Below are 26,092 nucleotides of genomic sequence, written 5' to 3'. Positions count from 1 at the left end.
ATACACATATATATATACATATATATATCTACATATATGTATGTATATATATATATCCATATATATACACACACATATATATACATATATATATATATGTATATACACACACATATATATACATATATATATATATGTATATACACACACATATATATACATATATATATATATATATATATATATGTATATACACACACATATATATACATACATATATATTTCGTATTGGAATCTCTATGCAAATAGAACCCACGACGAAGTTCCATTAGCCCGCGACGAAGCTCACCAAGACATGAACAATAGCTAAGTCATTCCTATTTTTCATATATTATCCCTTCTGATGCGCTCCCCTTCCACCACCACACTTCGTTTTCTCTAACTATACATTTATGTCTTGAATTCATGATTATTTATGTATTTTTTCTCTAACTCACGCGATCTATCGTCTTCGCATCTACTTGTTGAAGTTTTGCTCCTTAGCCCAACCCTGACTGAAATTTGTCTCTAACCCCCTTTAAAAATTACGATTTTTAACTCTCATTTCTGTTACCGATTCAAACATTTAATCTCACGTTTAAACACCACTGCTGTGTTTCTTTCAACTTTTTTTAAAGACCTAACAAATCTGACCAGCATGATGTACTGCTGCCGGTTCTCCTCTCTCTCTCTCTCTCTCTCTCTGAATCACCACTTCTTCCACCATTTCCTCTTCGACTCGCGCGCGAAAACCCAAACATATAACCACCTCGCTTTCCAACTCCACCACAATTTCGTATTGGAATCTCTATGCAAATAGAACCCACGACGAAGCTCCATTAGCCCGCGGTACGCCCGCCCTCCCACCCCCTCCACCAGTACCGGAAGTCTTTTTAGATCATCTTCTGCGAACACTGCCTGTGACCTTATACCCCACTCTTATCGACCTTATAGCGCATAAAGATTGGGTAGTATATGAAGGTTGTAGGTATTGTTTTTGTTTATGAACTCTGCCAAATGCAAGCTTTCTTTTCAGGTTCACGACACTGCTTACCCCCATCCCAGGGTCACACGGGCCCACTCCTCCCACACTGTCAGGATTGGCACTCTCAACGTCGGCACGCTGAAAGGTAGGTCTGGTGAGATTGTTGAGATGCTTGAACGGCGACGCGTAGATCTGTGCTGCATCCAAGAAGTAAGATGGAGAGGAGGTTCTGCGAGGTTCCTCACAGGCAAAGAACACAGGTACAAGCTTTTCTGGGCAGGGAACACTGACGGAGTCGGGGGCGTAGGAATACTTCTAGCAGAGAAATGGGTTGATAAGGTAATCGAGGTAGTTAGAGTATGTGACAGAGTACTTAAGATTAGACTAGTGCTTCACCATAGGCTAGCTACTGTCATCTCAGCCTATGCCCCTCAACCGGGGCTCCCGGATGGGCTGAAAGACCAATTCTATGACACCCTCTCGCAAACTACCTCGTCGACAAGAGACAGAGACCTTCTCTTTGTGGCTGGTGACTTCAATGGACATGTCGGACGTCGTGCTGGAGGGTTCTATGGCATACATGGAGGCTATGGCTTTGGTTCCCGCAACGAGGAGGGAACCAGACTGCTGGAGTTCTGTGATGCAACCGATGTTATGGTTTGCAATACCAACTTCAGGAAACCTGCCTGTCACCTAGTCACCTACCAATCCGGCAGACACTCTAGCCAAATCGACTACATCCTCGCCAGAACTAGAGAAAGAGGGAGGCTTATAAATGCCAAAACCCTCCCTGGCGAAGAATGTACACCCCAACACAGATTAGTAAGCGACTTCGAAATCAAGGCAATATGGGTGCCCAGAAGTAGACCGGCCAGGAGGAGAAGGGTATGGAAACTTAAAGACCCTGCAAATGGACAGAGATTTAGAGACAAGTTACTTGAAGCATTTGACAAAATAGAAGGGGATATAGCATCATACAACGTGGAAGACAATTGGAGATTTCTGCGGGACAACCTGTTGAGAGCTACAGACCAGATCTGTGGCTGGTGTAAAGTCCCCTCTCGACCCAGAGTAACGTGGTGGTGGAACAAGGATGTAGACGGGGTTATTAGACAAAAGAAACAGGCTTGGAAGGACTGGAAGAACGGTGGTAGCAGGGAATTGTACCAATCTGCCAGAAGGGAAGCTAGGCGACAGGTTTATTTAGCCAGAGGGGAAGCAGATAAGAAAAGATTTGCCAATGTTCTGCGCCGTGAGGACCAAAGACTCGAGGTATTTCGTGTTGCAAGACAGTGTAGGAGAGAGAATAGTGATGTTGTAGGAGAAAAATGTGTTCGCATGGATGATGGTACGCTTGCACTAAATGAGGCTGCAAAGAAAGAGGTCTGGAGATGTCACTATGATAGATTGCTTAATAAAGAGAATGAATGGGAGAAAGAGAGCCTGCCGTATGTTGACCCAACAGAGGGACCAGCTATCCGAGTTGACAGTACCAGGGTAGATAAAGCAATTAAGAGTATGAAGACAGGGAAAGCCCCCGGCCCATCAGGAATCACTGCAGAGATGCTCAAAATATCTGGCAGTGTTGGCTACAGCCTAGTCACCCGTATTATGAACCAGGTGATACACGAAGGAGTCATACCCAATGACTGGTGTAGCAGCACCATAGTAAACTGCTACAAAGGTAAAGGTGATGCTTTAGATACTAATAATTACAGAGGCATCAAGCTGTTAGATCAGGTTATGAAAGTTACGGAGAGGGTCATAGCCCAACTAATTAGGGAGCGAATCAATTTAGATGAGATGCAGTTTGGGTTCGTGCCAGGTAAAAGCACCACTGATGCCATATTTCTAGTGAGACAGCTGCAGGAGAAATATCTAGCCAAGGATAAACCTCTGTACCTGGCCTTCGTTGATATGGAGAAAGCCTTCGACAGGGTTCCCCGATCCCTTATCTGGTGGTCAATGAGGAAACTTGGGATAGAAGAATGGTTAGTGAGAGCTGTGCGAGCCATGTACAGAGATGCTGTCAGTAAGGTGAAGGTTGGAAATGGGTACAGTAATGAATTCCGGGTAGAGGTAGGGGTCCACCAAGGTTCCGTCCTCAGCCCCCTCCTATTTATCATAGTCCTCCAGGCGATCACAGAGGAATTCAAGACAGGTTGCCCCTGGGAGCTCCTCTATGCTGATGACCTTGCATTAATTGCGCAGTCACTATCAGAACTAGAGGAGAAGTTTAAGGTGTGGAAGCAAGGACTAGAATCGAAGGGCCTTAAAGTCAACCTAGCAAAAACCAAAATCCTAATAAGTAGGAAGGTAGATAAAACACAAACCCCTTCAGGTAGATGGCCCTGCTCAGTATGCAGTAAAGGAGTAGGTAGAAACTCTATAAGATGTACCCGGTGCAAGCTATGGACACATAAGAGGTGCAGCAATATCAAAGGCAGATTAACTATGAAGTTAGTTTTTATATGTGGCAGATGTTCAGGTGCAATAAACACTGTAAACAAACAGGAAACAACTTCTATCTCATTCCAGGGTGAAAAACTAGAGGTAGTCGATAGCTTCCGCTATCTGGGCGACCAAGTTAGTAGTGGGGGTGGGTGCGCTGAAAGTGTAGCTGCTAGAATAAGAATAGCCTGGGCAAAGTTTAGAGAGCTCTTACCCCTGCTGGCGACAAAGGGACTCTCACTCAGAGTAAAAGGCAGACTGTATGACGCATGCGTACGAACAGCCATGCTACATGGCAGTGAAACATGGGCTGTAACTGCTGAGGACATACGTAAGCTCGCAAGGAATGAAGCCAGTATGCTCTGTTGGATGTGTAATGTCAATGTGAATACCCGTCAGAGTGTAAGTATCTTGAGAGAAAAGCTGAACATTAGAAGCATCAGTTGTGGTGTGCAAGAGAGACGATTGTGCTGGTATGGACATGTGGTGAGAATGGATGAGGATAGCTGCGTGAAAAAGTGCCACACCCTAACAGTTGAGGGAACCCGTGGAAGAGGTAGGCCCAGGAAGACCTGGGCTGAGGTGGTGAGGCAAGACCTTCGTACATTGGGCCTCACCGAGGCGATGACTACTGACCGAGACCTTTGGAAATGTGCTATGCGTGAGAAGACCCAGCAAGCCAAGTAAGATCGTTGCCAGTGCCCCTGGACTGGCTTGTGCGGGTGGCACATAAAAGACACCATTTCGAGCGTGGCCGTTTTCGTGCGGGTGACACGTAAAAGCACCCACTACACTCTCTGAGTGGTTAGCGTTAGGAAGGGCATCCAGCTGTAGAAACTCTGCCAAATTAGATTGGAGCCTGGTGTTGCCATCCGGTTTCACCAGTCCTCAGTCAAATCGTCCAACCCATGCTAGCATGGAAAGCGGACGTTAAACGATGATGATGATGATGATGATATATATATATATATATATATACATACATATATATATATATACACATATATACATACACACATACGCACATCATCATCATCATCATCATCGTCGTTTAACGTCCGCTTTCCATGCTAGCATGGGTTGGACGATTTGACTGAGGACTGGTGAAACCGGATGGCAACACCAGGCTCCAGTCTGATTTGGCAGAGTTTCTACAGCTGGATGCCCTTCCTAATGCCAACCACTCAGAGAGTGTAGTGGGTGCTTTTACGTGTCACCCGCACGAAAACGGCCACGCTCGAAATGGTGTCTTTTATGTGCCACCCGCACAAGCCAGTCCAGGGGCACTGGCAACGATCTCGCTCGAAAATCCTACGGGAGCCAGTCAGGCGGTACTGGCAACGGCCACGCTCAAAATGATGCATCTCATGTGCCACCCGCACAAGAACCAGTCCAGGGGCACTGGCAACGATCTTACTTGGCTTGCCGGGTCTTCTCACGCACAGCACATTTCCAAAGGTCTCGGTCAGTAGTCATCGCCTCGGTGAGGCCCAATGTACGAAGGTCTTGCCTCACCACCTCAGCCCAGGTCTTCCTGGGCCTACCTCTTCCACGGGTTCCCTCAACTGTTAGGGTGTGGCACTTTTTCACGCAGCTATCCTCATCCATTCTCACCACATGTCCATACCAGCACAATCGTCTCTCTTGCACGCCACAACTGATGCTTCTAATGTTCAGCTTTTCTCTCAAGATACTTACACTCTGACGGGTATTCACATTGACATTACACATCCAACAGAGCATACTGGCTTCATTCCTTGCGAGCTTACGTATGTCCTCAGCAGTTACAGCCCATGTTTCACTGCCATGTAGCATGGTTGTTCGTACGCATGCGTCATACAGTCTGCCCTTTACTCTGAGTGAGAGTCCCTTTGTCGCCAGCAGGGGTAAGAGCTCTCTAAACTTTGCCCAGGCTATTCTTATTCTAGCAGCTACACTTTCAGCGCACCCACCCCCACTACTAACTTGGTTGCCCAGATAGCGGAAGCTATCGACTACCTCTAGTTTTTCACCCTGGAATGAGATAGAAGTTGTTTCCTGTTTGTTTACAGTCTTTATTGCACCTGAACATCTGCCACAAACAAAAACTAACTTGCTAGTTAACCTGCCTTTGATGTTGCTGTACCTCTTATGTGTCCATAGCTTGCACCGGGTACATCTTATAGAGTTACTACCTACTCCTTTTCTACATACTGAGCAGGGCCATCTACCTGAAGGGGTTTGTGTTTTATCTACCTTCCTACTTATTAGGATTTTGGTTTTAGCTAGGTTGACTCTAAGGCCCTTCAATTCTAGACCTTGCTTCCACACCTGAAACTTCTCCTATATACATACATAGATGTTGGATAAAATGTGCGGCTTCAGAAAAGGGGATTACTTAGAAGGGATTAAATGCTGGATTAATATGTATCTTCTTTTTATAGGACCAGTCCCAATACTTTTCGTATGCAAGTTTTAACCAAGGTTCCTTTCATAAAACCAAGGCTGATCTCAGGTGGGCCGGAACCAAACGTTTTAAGGAATGGAATCCGGTAAAATCTGAACGGAAACACAAATGCGACAGATAACGTTTTAAAGAATAACAGGAAAAAAAAATTAATAAATAAATAAATAAAAACAAGGAAACCTTACTTACCCAGGTACACTGTCAATAAGGCTGTTAGGTACATAGCCATGACGTGTCATTGGTTCATTATCATCTGAAGAAAACAAGAAAAGATCATTATGCATATAGGGCAGCCAACCATAGAAACCATTCTAAAACAGACATGGAGCCTGAACAGCCTTCAGCTGGTCAGCTCCTGTCAAACCGTCTAACTCACGCCAGCATGGAAAATTGACATTAAATGATGATGATGATGATATATTTCATATATATATGAGTGTGTGTGTGTGTGTGTGTGTGTGTGTGTGTGTGTGTGTGTGTGTGCATATATGTGTATATATGTGTATATATATGTGTGTGTGTGTGTGTATGTATGTATGTATACTCTTTTCTTTTACTCTTTTACTTGTTTCAGTCATTTGACTGCGGCCATGCTGGAGCACCGCCTTTAGTCGAGCAAATCGACCCCAGGACTTATTCTTTGTAAGCCTAGTACTTATTCTATTGGTCCCTTTTGCCGAACCGCTAAGTTATGGGGACGTAAAGATACCAGCATTGGTTGTCAAGCGATGTTGGGGGGGGGGGGACAAACACAGACACACAAATATATACACACCCATACATAAATATATATATATATATATATATATATATATTATTTTATTTTATTTTATATTATATATTTTATATTATATTATATATTGTGTGTTCCATATTCTATACCCCACATTGGTTCTGCAGGAATATATATAAAACATAGGAAACGGACAGTGTTGGAGCTCTTTTAAACAAAATAATATATATATATATATATATATATATATACATATACGATGGGCTTCTTTCAGTTTCCGTCTACCAAATCCACTCACAAGGGTTTGGTCAGCCCAATGCTATAGTAGAAGACACTTGCCCAAGGTACCACACAGCCACTCCATATATAATATATACATCGGCAATGGTTTTTGATAAGCATCATCAGTGTTTACAATTCTGTAAATAATAATACTAGTATCTTATAAACTTTAAGCTTATAAAATACTTCACCCACTGCCCAAGAATTTAAAAAGAAAAGTTCTTGATTTAATTTTTAAAAAAGTAGGAACCACAAGTTTATATTACCCTCTTCTTCAAAAGTCTTTGGAAAGGCATCATTTTTCACAGTGTCTGGATACAAATATATCAACATCTTCAAATCGTGTATTCTTTTCTCTAAGGATCGAATACTAAGTGCCTTGTGGTCATATGGCTTCAAGTTCCAAACAGTCATTTTACCTAAGGATGACAGTAATAGCAATACTTTAAACAAAAACAATAACGGTTTCAAATTTTGGCACAAGGCCAGCAATTACGGAGGATGGGGTAAGCGAATTACATTAAACCCAGCACTCCACTGGTACTTGTTTCATCAGCTTTGAAAGAATGACAAGTAGAGCCAACCTCAGTGGAATTTGAACTCAGAACATAAAGATACTAATGGTTCTGCCAGTTTGCTGCCTTAATAATAATAATAATAATAATAATAATAATAATAATAATAATAAGTGTGACCATGAGATAGAGAATAGGAAGCCAGACATAGCCTTAATTGAGAAAAAAAACAAACTGTGCTGGATCATAGATATAGGGCTTTCCTATAAGTAGGTTATCTCCCTTGGTTAGGCGGCGCTCCATGTAGACAATTAAACTTCCGCAGACTATCTACGCTATTGTTATTGTTTTACGTCTTATCATGGATATAAAGCAATTCGATGATTCAGCTATCGAAATACTTACTGTGCCTGAGTTAAAGAAATATTTAAGATTATATGGACAGTATGTTACTGGAAGAAAGGCGGACTTGATTGAATGGTTGAAAGGTATAAAAATTCTGTCGATATGGCAACAAAGTAAATTCATCGGACGATAAGTCTGAAGTATCGGACGATACTTCAGACAGGAATAAGCAGAAGTATTGCCTGATCCCAATCTGCTTTCAGCAACTATTCACTGATTTGGCCATGAGCATGATGAGGTGTAGAAGAGGTAGGGACAGTCACACTATAAAGTCTAATAATTAGAGGAATATTAGATTCAATGCTGTAAGTTTATTATTTAATCAAACACACACACACACACACACATATATATATATATATATATAAAAATGAGAATGTGTGATTGATTTCAAGGCCTTCCCAGATAAGAGACTGGTTATTCTAAGACATTTATCGATTGTAAATTTTGTCTGCAATTTGGAAATTATATTCTATGCATAACGGCCATAACTCCCATGAAAATTCATATATTTTTGATGTTGATGAAATTTTAACCCGAACATAGATGAGCATTATTTGTAATTCAACGGTACAACAGTGTAAGACTACCCTTTCAGATATACTTACATTGTGATTTCTGCAATATGGTGCATAAATTGTCAAGTAAATGAGACGCATCTTTGCCTCCACTGATTCACTTGCAAAATGTTGAGTAAAATTATTTCGTTGCAGACCTCTTTTGAGTCTTTTTATTATCACTGCGACACATAGTCCCCAGTTGGTAACATTGATTTCAAGGCCTTCCCAGATGAGAGACTGGCATTCCACTTAATGTCTATGTTCCATGCTGGCATGGATTGGAGAGTTATTAATGTAGAAATATGGTATCGTAGCTACTAACAGTTGAGGGTTGCGTAGTCTAGACAGCGTTTTTAGATTTCATTATTCTCTTTAACCCGGGCAAAGCCGGGTATTTCTGCTAGTATATATATATATATATATATATATATACATACACACACAAAAATAAGAGGAATGACCAGCAAAAGTGCCGAATCGGCATCTCTTTCTAGCATGTAGGAGTCCACTTTTGCTGGTCATTCCTTTTATTTTTGTATGTAATATAATTTTAATCTTCGGATTTTTTTTAATATGCTAGACCACTGGTTCTAATTAATATCAATGTCTATCCTTATTAATAAATATATATATATATAAAGAAAAATATCATAGCTAGGCTTACTCGAAATTCCCACATTCATTCAGAACATTAACAACAATTTCAATGTATTTATTATTTGAATGCAAAATTCTTTATTAAAAATACCTGTACATCAACACAACAATTATTAGATTAAACATTTGTGTTTAGCCCGACGTACACCACCCGAATTTGTTTCTCTCGTGAATTTTAACATGTTCTAATCTGTTAATGAGGAGATAAATCAAAGAGACATTTCACTCATCTACTAACTGCGTATATGATCATGCATTTACTGATATTTTAAATACTTTGTTTGGAAAAACGGATGGCAAGGGGTGATCTTTCGATAGTCCGTTAAAATTGACAAAATGCTGGGAACACATTTGGATATTTGCAGTGTAAACAAAGTCTTTCTTCACAAGTCTCGATCTCTGAAGCCAAATACGACGAATAGCTACGTTTGCAGGATATCTGTGTAGTGAAATAACTTTGCCGTCTACATTCTTCCCTCTATAGTGGCTGCATATACAGCAGTATTTGCGTCTGCGGAAATTAAAGCAAGTCACTGAGCATGCGTACATGTCATATGGGAGAGTTCCAATCAGGGGTGGATAACAACCTTATAGGAATCCCCTATAGCATGCCTAACTGACAACAAGGTATGTGATAAGGAAGAAAGAAAAGTCGATAGATATGACAGGTTAGCTTGGGAGGTTAAGCAGTTGTGGTCGATGGAAAAGGTGGTAGTAGTACCAATAATTATTGGAGCCCTGGGAACAGTGAGTAAAAATCTCAAGAAGTACGTGGAACAAATAGGGGGCTGCAATAAGGGTGGAGCACTTGCAGAAAACAGCACTGCTTGGAGCCGCTTGAATACTCCGGAAGGTGCTTGAAAAATAAGAGGTGTTACCTTAGTTCACTGGTAGTGAACAACTGACACCACAGTACATCTCCAGCATTAGAAGCTGTGCAAAGGCAATAATAATAATAATAATAATAATAATAATGATTACTTCAAGCTTTGGCACAAAGGGGAGAGAATTAGTTGGTTACATCAACTTCAGTCGTCAAGTGGTACTCATTTTTTATCGACCTTGAAAAGCATGGAAGGTAAACATGATTATGTTAAAAAATACTGTATTTTAAGGGAGGCATTTTTTAAATATTGTAGTTTGAGAGTCAGTTACTTTCTGGAACAAGAAAAATTAATATAAACAAATATGATAAAAAAATTTTTAAAAAAAGACTTAGAAACATTATCCTAAAATAGACGAACAAAATAAAAAATAAGCTATTTACCAGATTCATCCTGGCTGATCCAAGCAATGGTGATACCCCCTAGTAAATTGTCACTGAAACGTAATAGGAATGTACCACCTCGCTTTGGTGATAACATTTGTTGAGCTTGATCCTTTGCAATGAAACCAGCAATTAAACTACAAAAGAAAGCATAAATAAATAAATAAATAATAATCCTTTCTATTAAAGGCACAAGGCCTGCAATTTTTTTTTTTTTTTTTGCAGGAGGACTAGTAGATTACATTGCCCCCAGTGTTTCACTGGTACTTAATTTATCGACCCTGAAAGGATGAAAGGCAAAGTCGACCTGAGCAGAATTTGAACTCAGAACGTAGCGACGGACAAAATACCACTAAGCATTTCTACCAGCTCACTGCCATATTTCTAAAATGATATTAAAAAGTATAACTGATAAAAATAATCTTCGATTTAAAACTAATAATTCCATTGTTCTTTTGTGTCATTACTGCTTTTTAATGAAAAATATTTCTAAAAATTTAATGAAAATCCTTAACCTAATTGATAAAGAACAATAAAAAATTTTTTTAAATCAGCCATATTATATTGATACAATTGGAATATTTTTATGCTTATCAACCCCTTGGATATCCACTCACAGCCCACCCCCACCGGGGGGGGGGGGGGAGGTCAATACTGACCACTCTGATCTAGATTCCGCTCCAGAGTCAGCAAATGAAAAAAGAAATGAAGCTACATTATGAAGAAGTAGTACTCTAATAGAAAATCGATGGTATTGTAAACCACCATCAAAGGCATCACATGCAACCAACGGTACCACAGACAACCAGTGGTATTGCATACCACCAATAATAGCACAACGGACAACCAGTGGCTATTGTAAACCACCTCAAATGGTACCACAAGCAAGCAAAGATACTCTAAACCAGGGGTTTTCAAACTGTGGTCCGCGGACCACAGGGGATCCGCAAGGACAAGACAGAGGGTCCGTGGACAGCAAATACTTTTTATGGGCAAATTGATTTTATATATGTTTTTTAATCGAAATCTTTTAATTGACAATAAACCTATTTGTTAAATACTGTTAAATAAATAAATGTAAAAATATATGTTATTTTAAGCAAATATTTATGCATAAATTTCATAAGCGTTTATAAGGGGGTCCCTAAGGTAAAGCCTGAAATATAAAGGGGTCCGCAAGTCAAAAAGTTTGAAAACCCCTGCTCTAAACAACTAACTGTAGCGTTAAGGTAGCCAGCAATACTTACTTTTCTTTGTAGAACCTGTGTAAATGATCTTTTGTCAGTTTTACAATAGCATAAAACCATTCCCAGAATGTGAAATTCTTCTCTCTCATATTTTCCTACAAAAAGACAAAAAAAAATAATAAAACAGTATAAAAGATGAGCATTCCTTTACACATACATATACATGTGTGATGTGTGTGTGTGTGTGTGTGTATTTGTGTTTGTGGGGGGGTTGTGTGTTTGTGTGTTGTGTGCTTGTGTGTGTGTATTTGTGTGTGTGTATCTGTGTATGTTTGTGTGTGTGTGTGTGTGTGTGTGTGTGTGTGTGTGCGCGCGCACGCGCGCTTTGATACCAAACAGACAGGTGAGTGAAGTGTAGGTAGTGTATGGGATACAACACTAATTACGTACCACCTGTACAACAAACGTCACCCTCATCATTGTTTCGATATCCAATTTCCCCATGCTTGCAGGAATTGGACAGGATTTATTCAGGCAGATTTTCTACAGCTAAACACCCTTCCTGATGCCAAACTCTCATACATTTCCCAGAAAGGTAATATTTACAGTTCTACATTTCAGAGATGAGGAATTATGTACATTATTTACAATTGACAGATATTGGTCCTCATCTTGTTTGTTGTTAACACAACATTTCAGCTGATATACCCGCCTGCCTTCATCAGGTGTCTTGGTGAAAATTTTGAACCTGGATTCTCCAATGTTATTATTATTACTATTATTGTTGTTGTTCAGTAGTTTTATTTTTATAACGTGCTTTCACTTCACTACTGAGCGCAGCTCTGTGTGCCTTGGGTATGTGCTGTGGTTTGCTGTGATGCTCTTATGGTTACTGTATTGAAAGTGTTTTGTGTAGAATGTGTGCAGTACAAAAGGAATATATATATATACTGATAGTTATTAATATAGAATACTATATAATACATACCTTACAGAACTGACTCCAAGTGAGAACATGTCTGGAAAAATCTTCATCGGGATTGCTATCTTTGAAAAAAAAAAATATATATATATATAAATATAAATATATATAGCTGACTGCATGCCCTTCAAACTGGTGGTGATAGAATTAACATTAAGGGCAGAAATCAGATTACAGAAATGACAGTAATGAGAAAGTTGACAATATACAATTGACAGTAAGGACATAATTGGTGATGACAGAATTGACAGTAATGACATAAGTGGTGGTAACAAAATTGACAGCAGAGAAACACAATTGACGACACAGAACTGACTGTAAGGACATTATTGACAGCAAGGGCAAGATGACGACAGAAGTGAGAATAAGGACATGACTGATGAAGAAAGAATCAACAGTAATGAAATGCTGCAATTGACAATATAGAATTGACAGTCAAGAGACAAAATTGACAATAAGGACATGATAAAATTGACAAGGTGGTTGGTATTAGGAAGAGCATCCAGCCATAGAAACCATGCCAAAACAGACACAGAAGTCTGGTGCAGTCTTCTGCCTGGCCAGCTCCTGTCAAACCATCTAACCCATGCCAGCATGGAAGGCGGATGTTAAACAACAACGACAATGATGATGATGATGAGCATTAAATCTGACAGAGTAATCTGAATGCTAAGAGGTTAAACCATAGGAAGGAAGAAATAAAGGATAAGTGGAAGGAAGGTAGGAAGGATAATAAATAAGGAAGCAAATCAAATAGGTTTAAACATACGTACTGAATAATTTGGTTGCCAAATAGTTTGTGTCTTCTGGTTTTAAGGGAATGCCTACGTCGGTTTTAAATTTTTCACTCAGCATTTTAGCACACTCAGACCAATGAACTTGATCAGGAACTTGGAATAGCATACGATTCTGGAAAATACAGAGGACTGATAAGGAACCAATACAGCCTTACCATTCCATAACAGACAATGGATCCATACAACGTCCCCGTTCAATAAATCAGTGTTTCTGAGCCTTTTTGGTATCAACTTGCCTGAGATTGCTCCTTGTTGTTTGACACAAACATCATGTTTTGAAATGTGAAATGATTTGAATTAAAATCTTCCATCAAGTTTCCATGTTAATTTATGTTCAGACATGTCAATTTATGTTCAGCTTAAAAATGAGTAAATTATTTTACTCAATTTTTCTTTATTTCCAAAATTAAAAAAAAAGGTAGTTCATCTCAAAACAAACTGATATTAGAGTGTTTACATCCGTGTAACTTAACGGTTCAGCAAAAAGAGCAAGATAAAATAAGTACCAGTCTTAAAAAAACAGAAAGGAGTGGGGTCAATTCATTCAACTAAAATTTCTTCAAGGAGACGCCCCAGCATGGCCGCAGTCTAAAGCCTGAAACAAGTATAAAAGTAGCAAGTAAAATAGGATAATTGGACAATGCAGACTATGATGTACCAGGAGACGAAATGGTCACAGCATGTCTTGGGAAGATCAGAGGTTTATTCAATCAGGGCAGATTTGAGACTATACAACAACAGATTTGAACAATTACACCAAGGGCAATATAAACAACACACTCCTACATAAGAGATACAGCAGCACTAACCAATACCATACAAACCAGTAAAGTCTGCCTACAAGGTACTCTAAAAGGTTACCCAGTAGGGTACCCCAAACAATGCTCACCCTCCAAAAAATAAACCCACTGATCATTAGCCTATCTCCTAACAACAGTTTCCCCACTTTAGAGACACACTAGTGCTAATCACTAGTGAACAATCCTATAAGGTATGCCAACAAGGTACCTCAAAAGGATACCCAGCAGGGTACCCCAACAATGTTCTCCCTTCTAAAAAATACACCCACTAATCATTACCCTTTCCCCTAACAACAATTTCCAACCTTAGAGATATACCAACACTAACCACGAGCTAATCACCCAACAAATGCCCCAATAATACCCAGACATCTAGCATTATACATCAACAAGTAGAGGCTCAAAAAACATTTGATAGTTGAGAGGTAGACTGACAGGGTACCTTGTCAATTAACAGGTGCCCACTACCTTCCTCGGTGGAGGCACAATGGCCCAGTGGTTAGGGCAGTGGACTCATGGTCATAGGATCGCGGTTTTGATTCCCAGACCGGGCGTTGTGAGTGTTTATTGAGCGAAAATACCTAAAGTTCCACGAGGCTCCGGCAGGGAATGGTGGTGACCCCTGCTGTACTCTTTCACCACAACTTTCTCTCACTCTTACTCCCTGTTTCTGTTGTGCCTGTAATTCAAAGGGGTCAGCCTTATCACACTCTGTGTCATGCTGAATATCCCCGAGAACTATGTTAAGCGTACACGTGTCTGTGGAGTGCTCAGCCACTTGCACATTAATTTCACGAGCAGGCTGTTCCGTTGATCGGATCAACTGGAACCCTCGACGTCGTAAGCGACGGAGTGCCTACAAAAAACAAACTACCTTCCTCAACAACAACCTGAAATCTCATATGTCAACACACAGGGTGTCAAATAACTCAAACAACTACCCCTAGAAATAAGAACAACAATATGGAAGATTAACTTACAGGTTCTGCAAAATGGTTGTCCCACAAAATTGTTGCCATTGCTTTACATTCTTGATTTCCATGAACAGTAACCACAACTGGATTAGACAGGGTCTGTAGAAGAGAAGGTTCATGTTACATATTAGCCATGCTTTTGTCAGTTTGTTTATATCTATCTATCTATCTATCTATGATTAGTACTCAGAGACAGGCTGAAGTGAGCTGACCGGTAATCACATGACTTCAGGTTTTGCATCAGTGTTTATCTCCTGGAACAGTGGTTCCCAAAGTGGATGGTATTGCACCCCCGCTGGGAGTGGCAGAAAGTTCCAAGGGGGTGTTGAAGAAAAGTGGGGCGATAATGGGGTGGCGATTCATGTAAAAAGTAGGACTTTAATGGGGTAGATATTCATGTAAAAACAACAAAATAATGGGTTCATTAGGTTGGTTAAGTTTTATTTGTTAAATAAAGTTGCTTTGAATCTGCTTCAGAAAGAGGTCTATGAAAGAGGTCATAGTTTGGGGTGGGGGCACTAGGAATGTGGCCTGGGTGTTAAGCGGGTGGCAGACTGAAAAAGTTTGGGAACCACTGTCCTGGAAGGATGCTGTGAAAACAGTTAGAAGCCCCTCGCTCCTGACAGTTTTACTGCATACCCTGAAGCCGACCAAGAAAATTTCTGCATCCTTGCATTCAGATAGATTGTTGTTACACATGTTAGTTAACACAATTTGAACAGATAAGCATTAGATTTGACAAAATCTGTACATTAAAGGGTTAATAGGATATGAATAAAATCAAAAACATATGTACCCATACAGAGAATTTTAGATCTTCACCACCAACTTTAAATTCTGTTTTAAACAGAATGGCAAATTTCTCTTCAGTCACAGCCTAATTAAAAAAAGAGAAAAAGAGAAAAGGAGAAAGATGAAGATTGAGACATAGGCAGCAATATTACAACGAAGCCTTTTTCTAAACTAACTAAAACCATTCCACCACAATCAAAATCTAATCCTTTCTTATCAATTTATCATTTTCTTGCTTCCGTTTCTTGAAACCATCCTGTTACCATATTTCAGTTGAAATGTATTGCCATTGTTTCAATTTATTTTAAAATTAATAAAGGATTTAGTAAAATATTTTTACCTTTGTTAACTCTTTTTTTTTTTTATCAGATTTCTGTTGAAATATACTGTCTTGGTTTCAAATGGTTTAAAAATTAATGAAGAATGTAATAAAATAGTTTTGCCATTATTAAGCCTTATATTTTGTTTTTATACCTTGAAGCAATGTCCTGAGGTCAGGACATTTATCAAGTTAGATAAACTAAAGAAAACCTTTAACAAGGACTCTGTTACTTAACCCCTAACAAACATCCTAATAGGATAAGTCCACCACGTACCTCTGTAGATCTTCGTTCAGTCCTTTTGATTTTCTTCAGTTGCTGAATTAGATAAAAATTATTTCATACGAATTAGTAAAAATTGAATATAAAAAGAATATATATATATATATATATATATATATATATATATATAATAATAATATTAGGGACAAAATCCAAAATTACAGGTAAAAACTCAATTAAAATCAATTTATAAAAAATTAAAATTAAATTGAGTTTTATAGATAAAATATATATAAAATATATAGTTTTAGGGAAAATAACCAAGTTTCAAGAACTCATCGATGAAAATCCACTATCACATATAGAAAAATTAATAATTAAAAGCACAATAAATGAATATAATATAATACCAAGTAAATATCATAAGATAAATATAATAAAAAGATTACACGTGTTTCATAACTAATTTTCAAATTATTGTGCTTTTAATTATTAATTTTTCTATATGTGATAGTGGATTTTCATCGATGAGTTCTTGAAACTTGGTTATTTTCCCTAAAACTATATATATATATATATCACTAGGAGTGCCTATGGATACATCTATTCCTTAGAGAGTTACATGACCTCTAACTTATATCTTACATATATATCATCATCATCATCATCGTTTAACGTCCGCTTTCCATGCTAGCATGGGTTGGACGATTTGACTGAGGACTGGTGAAACCGGATGGTAACAACAGGCTCCATTAGATTGGAGCCTGGTGTTGCCATCCGGTTTCACCAGTCCTCAGTCAAATCGTCCAACCCATGCTAGCATGGAAAGCGGACGTTAAACGATGATGATGATGATGATGATGTGTAAGATATAAGTTAGAGGTCATGTAACTCTCTAAGGGATAGATGTATCCATAGGCACTCCTGGTGTATTACCTCAGTATGTGTAGAAACAGCTGTAACCAAACTCTCATTTTAATTAAATAATGACCTTAAAACACCAATGATCCACTTCTCAATGTTAATTATTGCTCCACTTATTGCTCCACTTAATTATTGCTCCAGAGAGAGAGAGAGAGAAAGAGAAGAAGGTGGAGGAGGAAAGAAGAAAAAGGAGAAAAAAGAAAAGGAGGAGAAAAGAAGAACAACAATAAACAAACAAACAAACAAACAAATTATATAAATTATGTAAATCTACTGAATGTGAAAGACTTACCATGTTACGGAATCTCACAGACAAGAAATCATTGTCAACTATTTCCATTTTGCCGACATTGTTCACAATCTCTCCCATTGTCTCATTATTCCCTGGTTCATTTTTACTAGATTGTCTGGCATCTTGTTCCCTGGAAACAAATATATACATTATTGAGTGGCCGTGCAGTCAAGGAGTTTGCGATAAGACAGTTCAGGTTTCAATCCCACAGCAATTGCAAAAATGTCTGTTGCCATATCTTAGGAGTGGAATGTGATGAGAGTTGGAAACTTCATAAGCCTCTCTCTTTCACTCATTCACACACACACACACACTTTTTCCTAGTGAGCTAATATTTCCCCGTGATTGAACATGCTCTCATGAGAGACTGGAAACAAAGAACATTATGATAGCGACCTTTATTTAAAGTTATTGCTCAATGCCAAGACAAAAGGACATGTAAACACACACACACACACACATTCATGTACACATGTATATGATGGGCTTCTTTCAGTTTCCATCTATCAAATCCACTCACAAGGCTTTAATCAACACAGATCTGCAGTAGAAAACACTTGTCAAGGTGATTAGGTGATGAGGCAGAACCTGAAACCATGTGGTTGAGAAGCAAACATTTTAAACCACACAGCCATGCCATAAGTTTTAAAAGATTTTGAATCATTGAAATCTTTAAAGAGACTTGTTTTGAAATGTTTGAAATCTTGAAATCTTTCAATTTTGAAATCTTTAAAGAGACTTGAATCTTTAAAGAGACTTTTTGGGTAAGGCCAAAACAATGCATGAAGATAAACCACAAAAATAAAACAAAACGAAGTTGAAGTCTTGCCATATGTTTCTACATTTCGAAATAACAAGGACCTTTAAGGACACCAGATTAGGTCAGCTAAGCAATTGGGCTCAGGTACAGCATAAACCCTTTTTTTTTAATTCCTTATCATCCCTTTTTGAACTGATATGTAGATTTAACGACACCAAAAAAGAGAGAAAATTAAAGAGAAAAGCCAAGAAAACTCACGATATTAACATAGCCTTAACGTCAGGTAGATTCATGTTTATGTTTAATGCCTTCCCAACTAGCAGAGTGACAACTGCTGAAAAACGGCCAGCGTCCTTCTTCAGAATTTGAGCCGGTTGAGTTTGGACAATGAAGGTGCTGGTAATAGAAAGAAATGTGCGAATGGTTTAAAACTAGAAATGAAAAAAAAAAAACAAAAAGGCACTGGAGGGGCAATGCAAACCTTGTGTGCAGATAAATTTCTTCACAAATTATAGTGTGGCTTGCAATGCGTAGCTCACCCAATGCATAGCTCACCCAATGCGTAGCTCACCCAATGCGTAGCTCACCCAATGCGTAGCTCACCCAATGCGTAGCTCACCCAATGCGTAGCTCACCCAATGCATAGCTCACCCAATGCGTAGCTCACCCAATGCATAGCTCACCCAATGCGTAGCTCACCCAATGCATAGCTCACCCAATGCATAGCTCACCCAATGCATAGCTCACCCAATGCATAGCTCACCCAATGCATAGCTCACCATTGCCTTTATAGGTATTTATACCTCCAGTAACATTAAAAAAAAATCAACTGATACATAAATAAAACTTTTGAATCCATCACTGTACACACACACATACTCACACACAGTCACATATCTCTCACTCTTTACTCTTTTACTTGTTTCAGTCATTTGACTGCGGCCATGCTGGAACACCGCCTTTAGTCAAGCAAATAGACCCCAGGACTCATTCTTTGGAAGCCTAGTACTTATTCTATCGGTCTCTTTTACCGAACCACTAAGTTACGGGGACGTAAACACACCACCATCGGTTGTCAAGCGATGTTGGGGGGACAAACAACACAGACACACAAACATACACACACACACATACATACATACATACATATATCTGACGGCCTTCTTTCAGTTTCTGTCTACCAAATCCACTCACAAGGCTTTGGTCGGCCCAAGGCTATAGTAGAAGACACTTGCTCAAGGTGCCACGCAGTGGCACTGAACCCGGAACCATGTGGTTCGTAAGCAAGCTACTTACCACTCAACCACTCCTATGTATGTACTTTTGTATGTTTGAAGATAATCAAACCAAATTTCCATCATTTCAAGCCACTCACCCAGTGAGTATTTCTGCCAAATTTGGTGTAAACCTGTTCAGCCCCTTTTCCAGTAATTTTGCAGACAAACAGACAAAGACAATACCCTGCTTTCACTTCCTTTCTTTTCAAGACTAAAAGAGAAAACTTGTGAAGAACTTGGCTGCTAATTTGAGCAGGTCAAGAGTTCTCTCTTAGTTTGACCCTTTTTCTTTATATTTCCTTAATTTCAATATATTTGATGGCCCTTCTCTACCCAAAAATGGCTTTAAAAATCCCCCTGCATCCAATGCACACAATGTATGCTAAAAACAGTATGTATGCTTACAAAACATGTGCTGCCATCTATTGGTGAACAATCACCTACGATATGTTTATATCAAATGTGGATGCAATAAATTGCTTATAGTTACCTGTAGTAACATAAAGTTATACAGGTTAAGTGGAGGAATTAAAACATTATTTTAGTGGTAATTATTTTACAAAAGTATAGCCTAGGTTGTGTCTTGTAGGCGATCAAATACAGTAAATACTGACCACATCTGGTCTGTTTTCTGTTTTATATTCACAATTCACATCAGCAATATCTAGCCTCTCACACTTACTCTACAATGTCATTCTCAAACTAAACGATCATATCATCAGAATCTCAAAGCTACAAGATAATGCAGGATTAAATAAAAGTTATATCTGATGGAGTAATCTAAAGGATTAAAGAAATTCAATACCTCGTAACTAGATGAGACAACAGCTCTGTGATAGAATTGTCCAAGTTGGGATAAAGGTTGCTTTGGCGTAAGCGTTGATGCAACTGGTCTGCTTTTTTTATCTGCTGCCGGTTTTCCCAGATCAGTTTGGCCAAAATAGAACATCTGAATGCAAAGGAAATTAAGTCAATATTCTGAATAATAATAATAATAATAATAATAATAATAATAATAATAATAATAATAATAAAAATAAATCGATATAAACGTATCTGTCAAGACCTACCAAAAACTGAGCAAATATAAAGATCTTGAAATAGAAATTAGCAAAATGTGGAACCTGAAGACTAAAACAATACCTATTGTCATAGGTGCCCTGGGAATGACAGCGAAACGGGCTGATTACTACCTAGCTCAGATACCAGGAAACCCCAAAATGGCTGAAGTTCAAAAGATAGTGCTCATGGGAACTGCCCATATCCTACGTAAAATACTGTCTATGTGATCTCAAATTTTAAAACAAACACATAATTTTCTTATGGCTTCTTAAACATTCTCTAGAACAACACTATGTACAAATCCAAATATATGGTACCCTAGGCATAACACCTAGATGAACTTCTAACGTGTTGTCTCTTGAGGTCTCTGGGTGAGACTTGGATCCAACTTGTAGAAATGCAAAGCAAAAGTCAAACATAAAATAATAATAACAATAATAATAATAATAATAATAATAATAATAATAATAATAATGATAATCCTTTACATCATAGGCACAAAACCTGAAATTTTGGGGGACAGGGATAGTTGATTACATCAATGCCAGTACTCAGCTGGCACCTATCTTATTCTTTTCTACTCTAGGCACAAGGCCCGAAATGTTTGGGGAGGGGACCAGTTGCTTAGATTGACCCCAATACACAAAATTGTAACAAAATAAAAAATATTTTAAGTGGCATTTAAACATTAGAGAAACTTTTAAATCAGTCGGTATCGTGCTTAGGGTGCAAGGATATTTTGACCCCCGCCCCATACCGTTTTTGGATGTCCCGGATATTTTCCTCCATCTCTGGAGTAGTGCCATGAAGCTGTTGTTTCCTTTTCCATTTTACCAAATCTTCCTGCAATACTTCCATAGTAAGAGTTTTCAGTTTCTCAAACGTGCTAGGATGCAACTCTGTTAATTCCTGCAAGAAAATAAAACAGAACTAAAACGATGCCAGAGAACAGAGAACCGCAGAGTGAAAATGAACCCTTTTGATGCCAACATGTCTGAAACTGCTCCTTGTTTTATGATTCCTGTTTTAAAGTGATCTTAATTAAGACCTTCCATCAAAATTTCATGCAAATTCCTGTTTTAAACACCAGCATAATAATGATAAAGGAGGCACAATGGCCCAGTGGTTAGGGCAGCGGACTCGCGGTCATAGGATCGCGATTTCGATTCCCAGACCGGGCGTTGTGAGTGTTTATTGAGCGAAAACACCTAAAGCTCCACGAAGCTCCGGCAGGGGATGGTGGCAAACCCTGCTGTACTATTTCACCACAACTTTCTCTCACTCTTACTTCCTGTTTCTGTTGCGCCTGTAATTCAAAGGGTCAGCCTTGTCACACTGTGTCACGCTGAATATCCCCGAGAACTACGTTAAGAGTATACGTGTCTGTGGAGTGCTCAGCCACTTGCACGTTAATTTCACGAGCAGGCTGTTCCGTTGATCGGATCAACTGGAACCCTCGACGTCGTAAGCGACGGAGTGCCAACAACAATAATGATAAAGTTATTAAATTCTTCATTATTTTCAAAATTGGTTGAAATAATCTAATGTAACAAAAGGGTTAACAATGACAAATGTTATTAATTTTACTAAATTCATTATTTTCAAAATTAATTAAAACAAAGGCAGCATATTTCAACAGAAATGTAGTAGCAAAAGGGTTGATAGTTACAAAGTTATTTTATGAAATTCAGCTTATTTTCAAAACTAGGTGAAACAAAAACAAAGGATTTCAGCAGAAATTATGTAACGAAAGGGTTAATAAAGTCAAAGAAATGATAGGGGATAAGCATCAACAATTTAACATAACGACGTCAATATCAATAGTCAAGCAGTGATTGGGGACAAACACAGACAAAAAGACATATACACAAACAGACAAAAAGACACACATACATACACATACACATAATGGACTTCTTTCAGTTTCCATCTACCAAATCCACTCACAAGGCTTTGGTTGGCCTAGGTCTGTAGTAGAAGGCACTTGCCCAAGGTGCCACATAATAGGACTGAACCCAGAACCATGTGGTTGAGAAGCAAACTTCTTATCACACAGTCATGCCTGCACCAACATATGAATGAAATTAGAAGGGAAACTGTGAAGAAGCCTGTTGCAGGACCTGTTCCTATTCTCAAGTTGTAAACTTAACCCTTCACCTAATTTAACCATCTGGGCTGCCAGGTGGTAATCCCTCTACACAACACCTTGGGTAAATGTCATCTACCATAAATTCAAGGTCAACTAATGAAAGACAAGAAATTATAGGAAACAGAAACTGTGCAGAAGCCTGTAGAGGTATTGCTCCTACTCTTTAACCTGTTGCTCAGTTTAACATCACTATCTGGCCCTTGGGTGGCTTTAGTAAACTGCACTCTGCTACATAGGCTGATGCATCAGATAGGTGCCCAGTCAACAGACACGCCTTCGTCTTGGAAAGCCCAGAATCAGATCATGGAACCTATCCTGTATTCCTCAAATTAAGTAATTAAATTAATAAACATCAATAAATAAATTAAATGAAAAAGGTAAGAAATATTCTTTTCTACTCTAGGCACAAGGTCCGAAATTTTTGGGGAGGGGGCCAGTAGATTAGATCGATCCCAGTACACAACTGGTACTTACTTTATCAAACCCGAAAGGATGAAAGGCAAAGTCGACCTTGGCGGAATTTGAACTCGGAATATAAAACCAGACGAAATACTGCTAAACATTTTGCCCCATGTGCTAACATTTCTACCAACTCACTTCCTCAAAGGATGAAAGGCAAAGTCGACCTTGGCGGAATTTGAACTCGGAATATAAAACCAGACGAAATACTGCTAAACATTTTGCCCCATGTGCTAACATTTCTACCAACTCACTTCCTCAAAGGATGAAAGGCAAAGCCGACCTTGGCGGAATTTGAACTCAGAACGTAAAGATAGACAAAATACCACTAAGCATTTTGCTCAGTATGCTAACGATTCTGCCAACTCGTTGCCTTTTAGGGTAAGAAATATTATAGAAAGCTCTTACCTGAAACTTATCAAGGATTGTCTGCTGGTTGGTCTTCAGCTTCAGACACATTTTAGACAAATTTTCTGTTAGAGTTTGTAGTCTCTCTCGTGAATTCTCATTACTTCTCTTAAAAGCTAAGAAAGAAAACATATATATAAATATATATGTTCATCTGTGTATTTATATGTGCGTGTGTGTAGTGTGTGTGTGTGTGTGTACACGCTTTATTATTTAAGTTGCAAAAACATCACAAAAATCTGTGACTAAGAGCTTCAAATTCCCATTCGTCGGACAGTTGTGACCAAGACTGGAATAAAATATGATTCTTGTCTTCATCGCAACTATCTGACGAACAGGAACGTGAAACTCTGAGTCACAGGTTTTGCGACGTTTTTGCAGCTATAATAAAAAAGCATATTACTTGACCTCTGGTATTGGGGCATTATATTTTTCCACCTTGTTTTGCATTTATTCTAGTATATGTGTGTGTGTGTATACATATATATATAAATAATATATATACATAAATATATACATACATACATATATATATATATATATATATATATATATATATATATATATATATATATATATAGTTTTAGGGAAAAGAACCAAGGTTCATGAACTCATCAATGAAAATCTACTGTCACATATAGAAAAATTAATAATTAAAAGCACAATAAATGAGTATAATATAATACCAAGTAAATATCATAAGATAAAGATAATAAAATGACTACACGTGTTTCATAACTAATTTTCATATATATATATATATATATACAGGGTGATAGAAAAGTAACACTCTATTTTGAAATACTTATAAATTATTTATTAACTGTAATTTTTACAAAAAAAATGCATATGAGAGGAAAGCTTTAAGCATTAGGTTTTATTTATACTTCAAAAAACAAACACAAAAAATTTGAGAAAAAAATTATAATTAATAACTTATAAATATTTCAAAATAGGGAATTAACTTTTCAATTACCCTGTACACACGCACATATGATGATGATGATGATGATGATGATGACCATTGCTGACCTTCAGGAACATTGTGCACTCTAGGACTAACTTATATTTTGCCTTTGTGGCTCCGTTGGTGGCTAATGAGTCCTGCTCTGGACAAGCATACACGACTGCAAACATTGCAAACCAAGCTTTCCTCATTCACTACACCAGCAGTGTGCTATCGAGCAGCACGCTTAAGCTCTTCATGCAGGATACGTGCTCTCACAAAAGTGTTGACTCCTTCCTGAACCCGCTTCCTCCATCCGTGGCAATGACAGGCATTGCTCTCCCAGTCAGTCTCCTGCATATCACTGGCCTTTAATGAGAACTTGACACAGTCCTTAAATCACAGCCTTGGTTTCTGCTGGGGTCCCTTTCCATTCACAATTTCCCCCATATAGCATCTGCTTAGGGATCCTGCTGTCCTTCATTCTAATAAGGTGTCCAATCCAATATAACCAGTGTTTGTGCACCATCACATCGATACTCAAGATATCCTCAGGACATACATATATATACATATATACAGTAACATTTTTAATTAGGAAGTACAAGGACAGGACTACACATCGTCTTTGCCTTTGCTTTGCAGCTTTTATTGCCTCTACATAAGCAAAAGCAGAGGTATTGTTTTCAGTCGCGTTTGTTTGTCCATGGACAAGATATCTCAAGAACTGCTGGATGGATTTGGATGAAACTTTCATGAATGTTTGGCCTTGTGACTAGCACAAACTGATTCGATTTCAGGACTGATCTGGTACCGGACAAGGATTCTGGATTATTTTTTCTGTTTTTTTTTAACTTAATTTTTGAGAGTGGTCGAGTTCAATTTTAGTATTCTCATTTTTGAAAACAGTCGAGTTTATTTCAGATATTCGCATTTTAAAAATCCTCTCTGGCTAATTATTGAGAGGATGTTGGGGTAGCCTTGGCAGAGGTTTGCGCTCTCTGAATGCACTTGTTCTTTCTAATTTTGATACTTGACTGGTATGTTATTTTATCAACCTCAAAAGGATGAAATGCAATGTTCACTTTGACATAACTAAATTTTAGCTTGCTTACCAACCACATGGTCCCGGGTTCAGTCCCATTGCGTGGCACCTTAGGCAAGTGTCTTCAACTATAGCCTCGGGCCAACCAAAGCCTTGTGAGTGGATTTGGTAGATGGAAACTGGAAGAAGCCTGTCGTATATGTATATATGTAGTATATATATATATATATATATATATATATATATATATATATATATATCTGTATATATCTGTGTGTGTTTGTGTGTCTGTCTGTCCCCCCAGCATCGCTTGACAACTGATGCTGGTGTGTTTACGTCCCCGTTAACTTAGCGGTTCGGCAAAAGTGACCGATAGAATAAGTACTAGGCTTACAAGGAATAAGCTCTGGGGTCGA

General features: G+C 38.5%; 1 protein-coding gene across 6 annotated transcripts in view; it reads right to left on the bottom strand.

The window, feature by feature from the left end:
- The window catches only part of LOC106873988 (signal transducer and activator of transcription 5B), a 66,079-nt gene that overhangs the window by 4,291 nt on the left and 35,696 nt on the right, over positions 1–26,092 (bottom strand). For 2 of the 6 annotated variants that reach the window (XM_089364077.1, XM_089364079.1), the window contains exons 7-20: positions 23,686–23,801; positions 21,427–21,578; positions 20,413–20,556; positions 18,589–18,726; positions 17,571–17,700; positions 16,409–16,450; positions 15,817–15,897; positions 15,027–15,119; positions 13,223–13,358; positions 12,456–12,514; positions 11,528–11,622; positions 10,281–10,417; positions 7,143–7,295; positions 6,051–6,114 (exon numbers count right to left, since the gene is read on the bottom strand). In XM_089364077.1, coding sequence (XP_089220203.1) covers positions 6,051–6,114; positions 7,143–7,295; positions 10,281–10,417; positions 11,528–11,622; positions 12,456–12,514; positions 13,223–13,358; positions 15,027–15,119; positions 15,817–15,897; positions 16,409–16,450; positions 17,571–17,700; positions 18,589–18,726; positions 20,413–20,556; positions 21,427–21,578; positions 23,686–23,801 — 1,540 coding nt within the window. The remainder of the gene's footprint in view (positions 1–6,050; positions 6,115–7,142; positions 7,296–10,280; positions 10,418–11,527; positions 11,623–12,455; positions 12,515–13,222; positions 13,359–15,026; positions 15,120–15,816; positions 15,898–16,408; positions 16,451–17,570; positions 17,701–18,588; positions 18,727–20,412; positions 20,557–21,426; positions 21,579–23,685; positions 23,802–26,092) is intronic. The other 4 variants (XM_089364078.1, XM_089364080.1, XM_089364081.1 and 1 more) reach the window with 2 other exon arrangements.

Source organism: Octopus bimaculoides, chromosome 16 (assembly GCF_046866305.1).
Source record: "Octopus bimaculoides isolate indiv1 chromosome 16, ASM4686630v1, whole genome shotgun sequence".
Lineage (NCBI taxonomy): Eukaryota > Metazoa > Mollusca > Cephalopoda > Octopoda > Octopodidae > Octopus > Octopus bimaculoides.
This window is presented reverse-complemented; position numbering and strand designations above follow the sequence as displayed.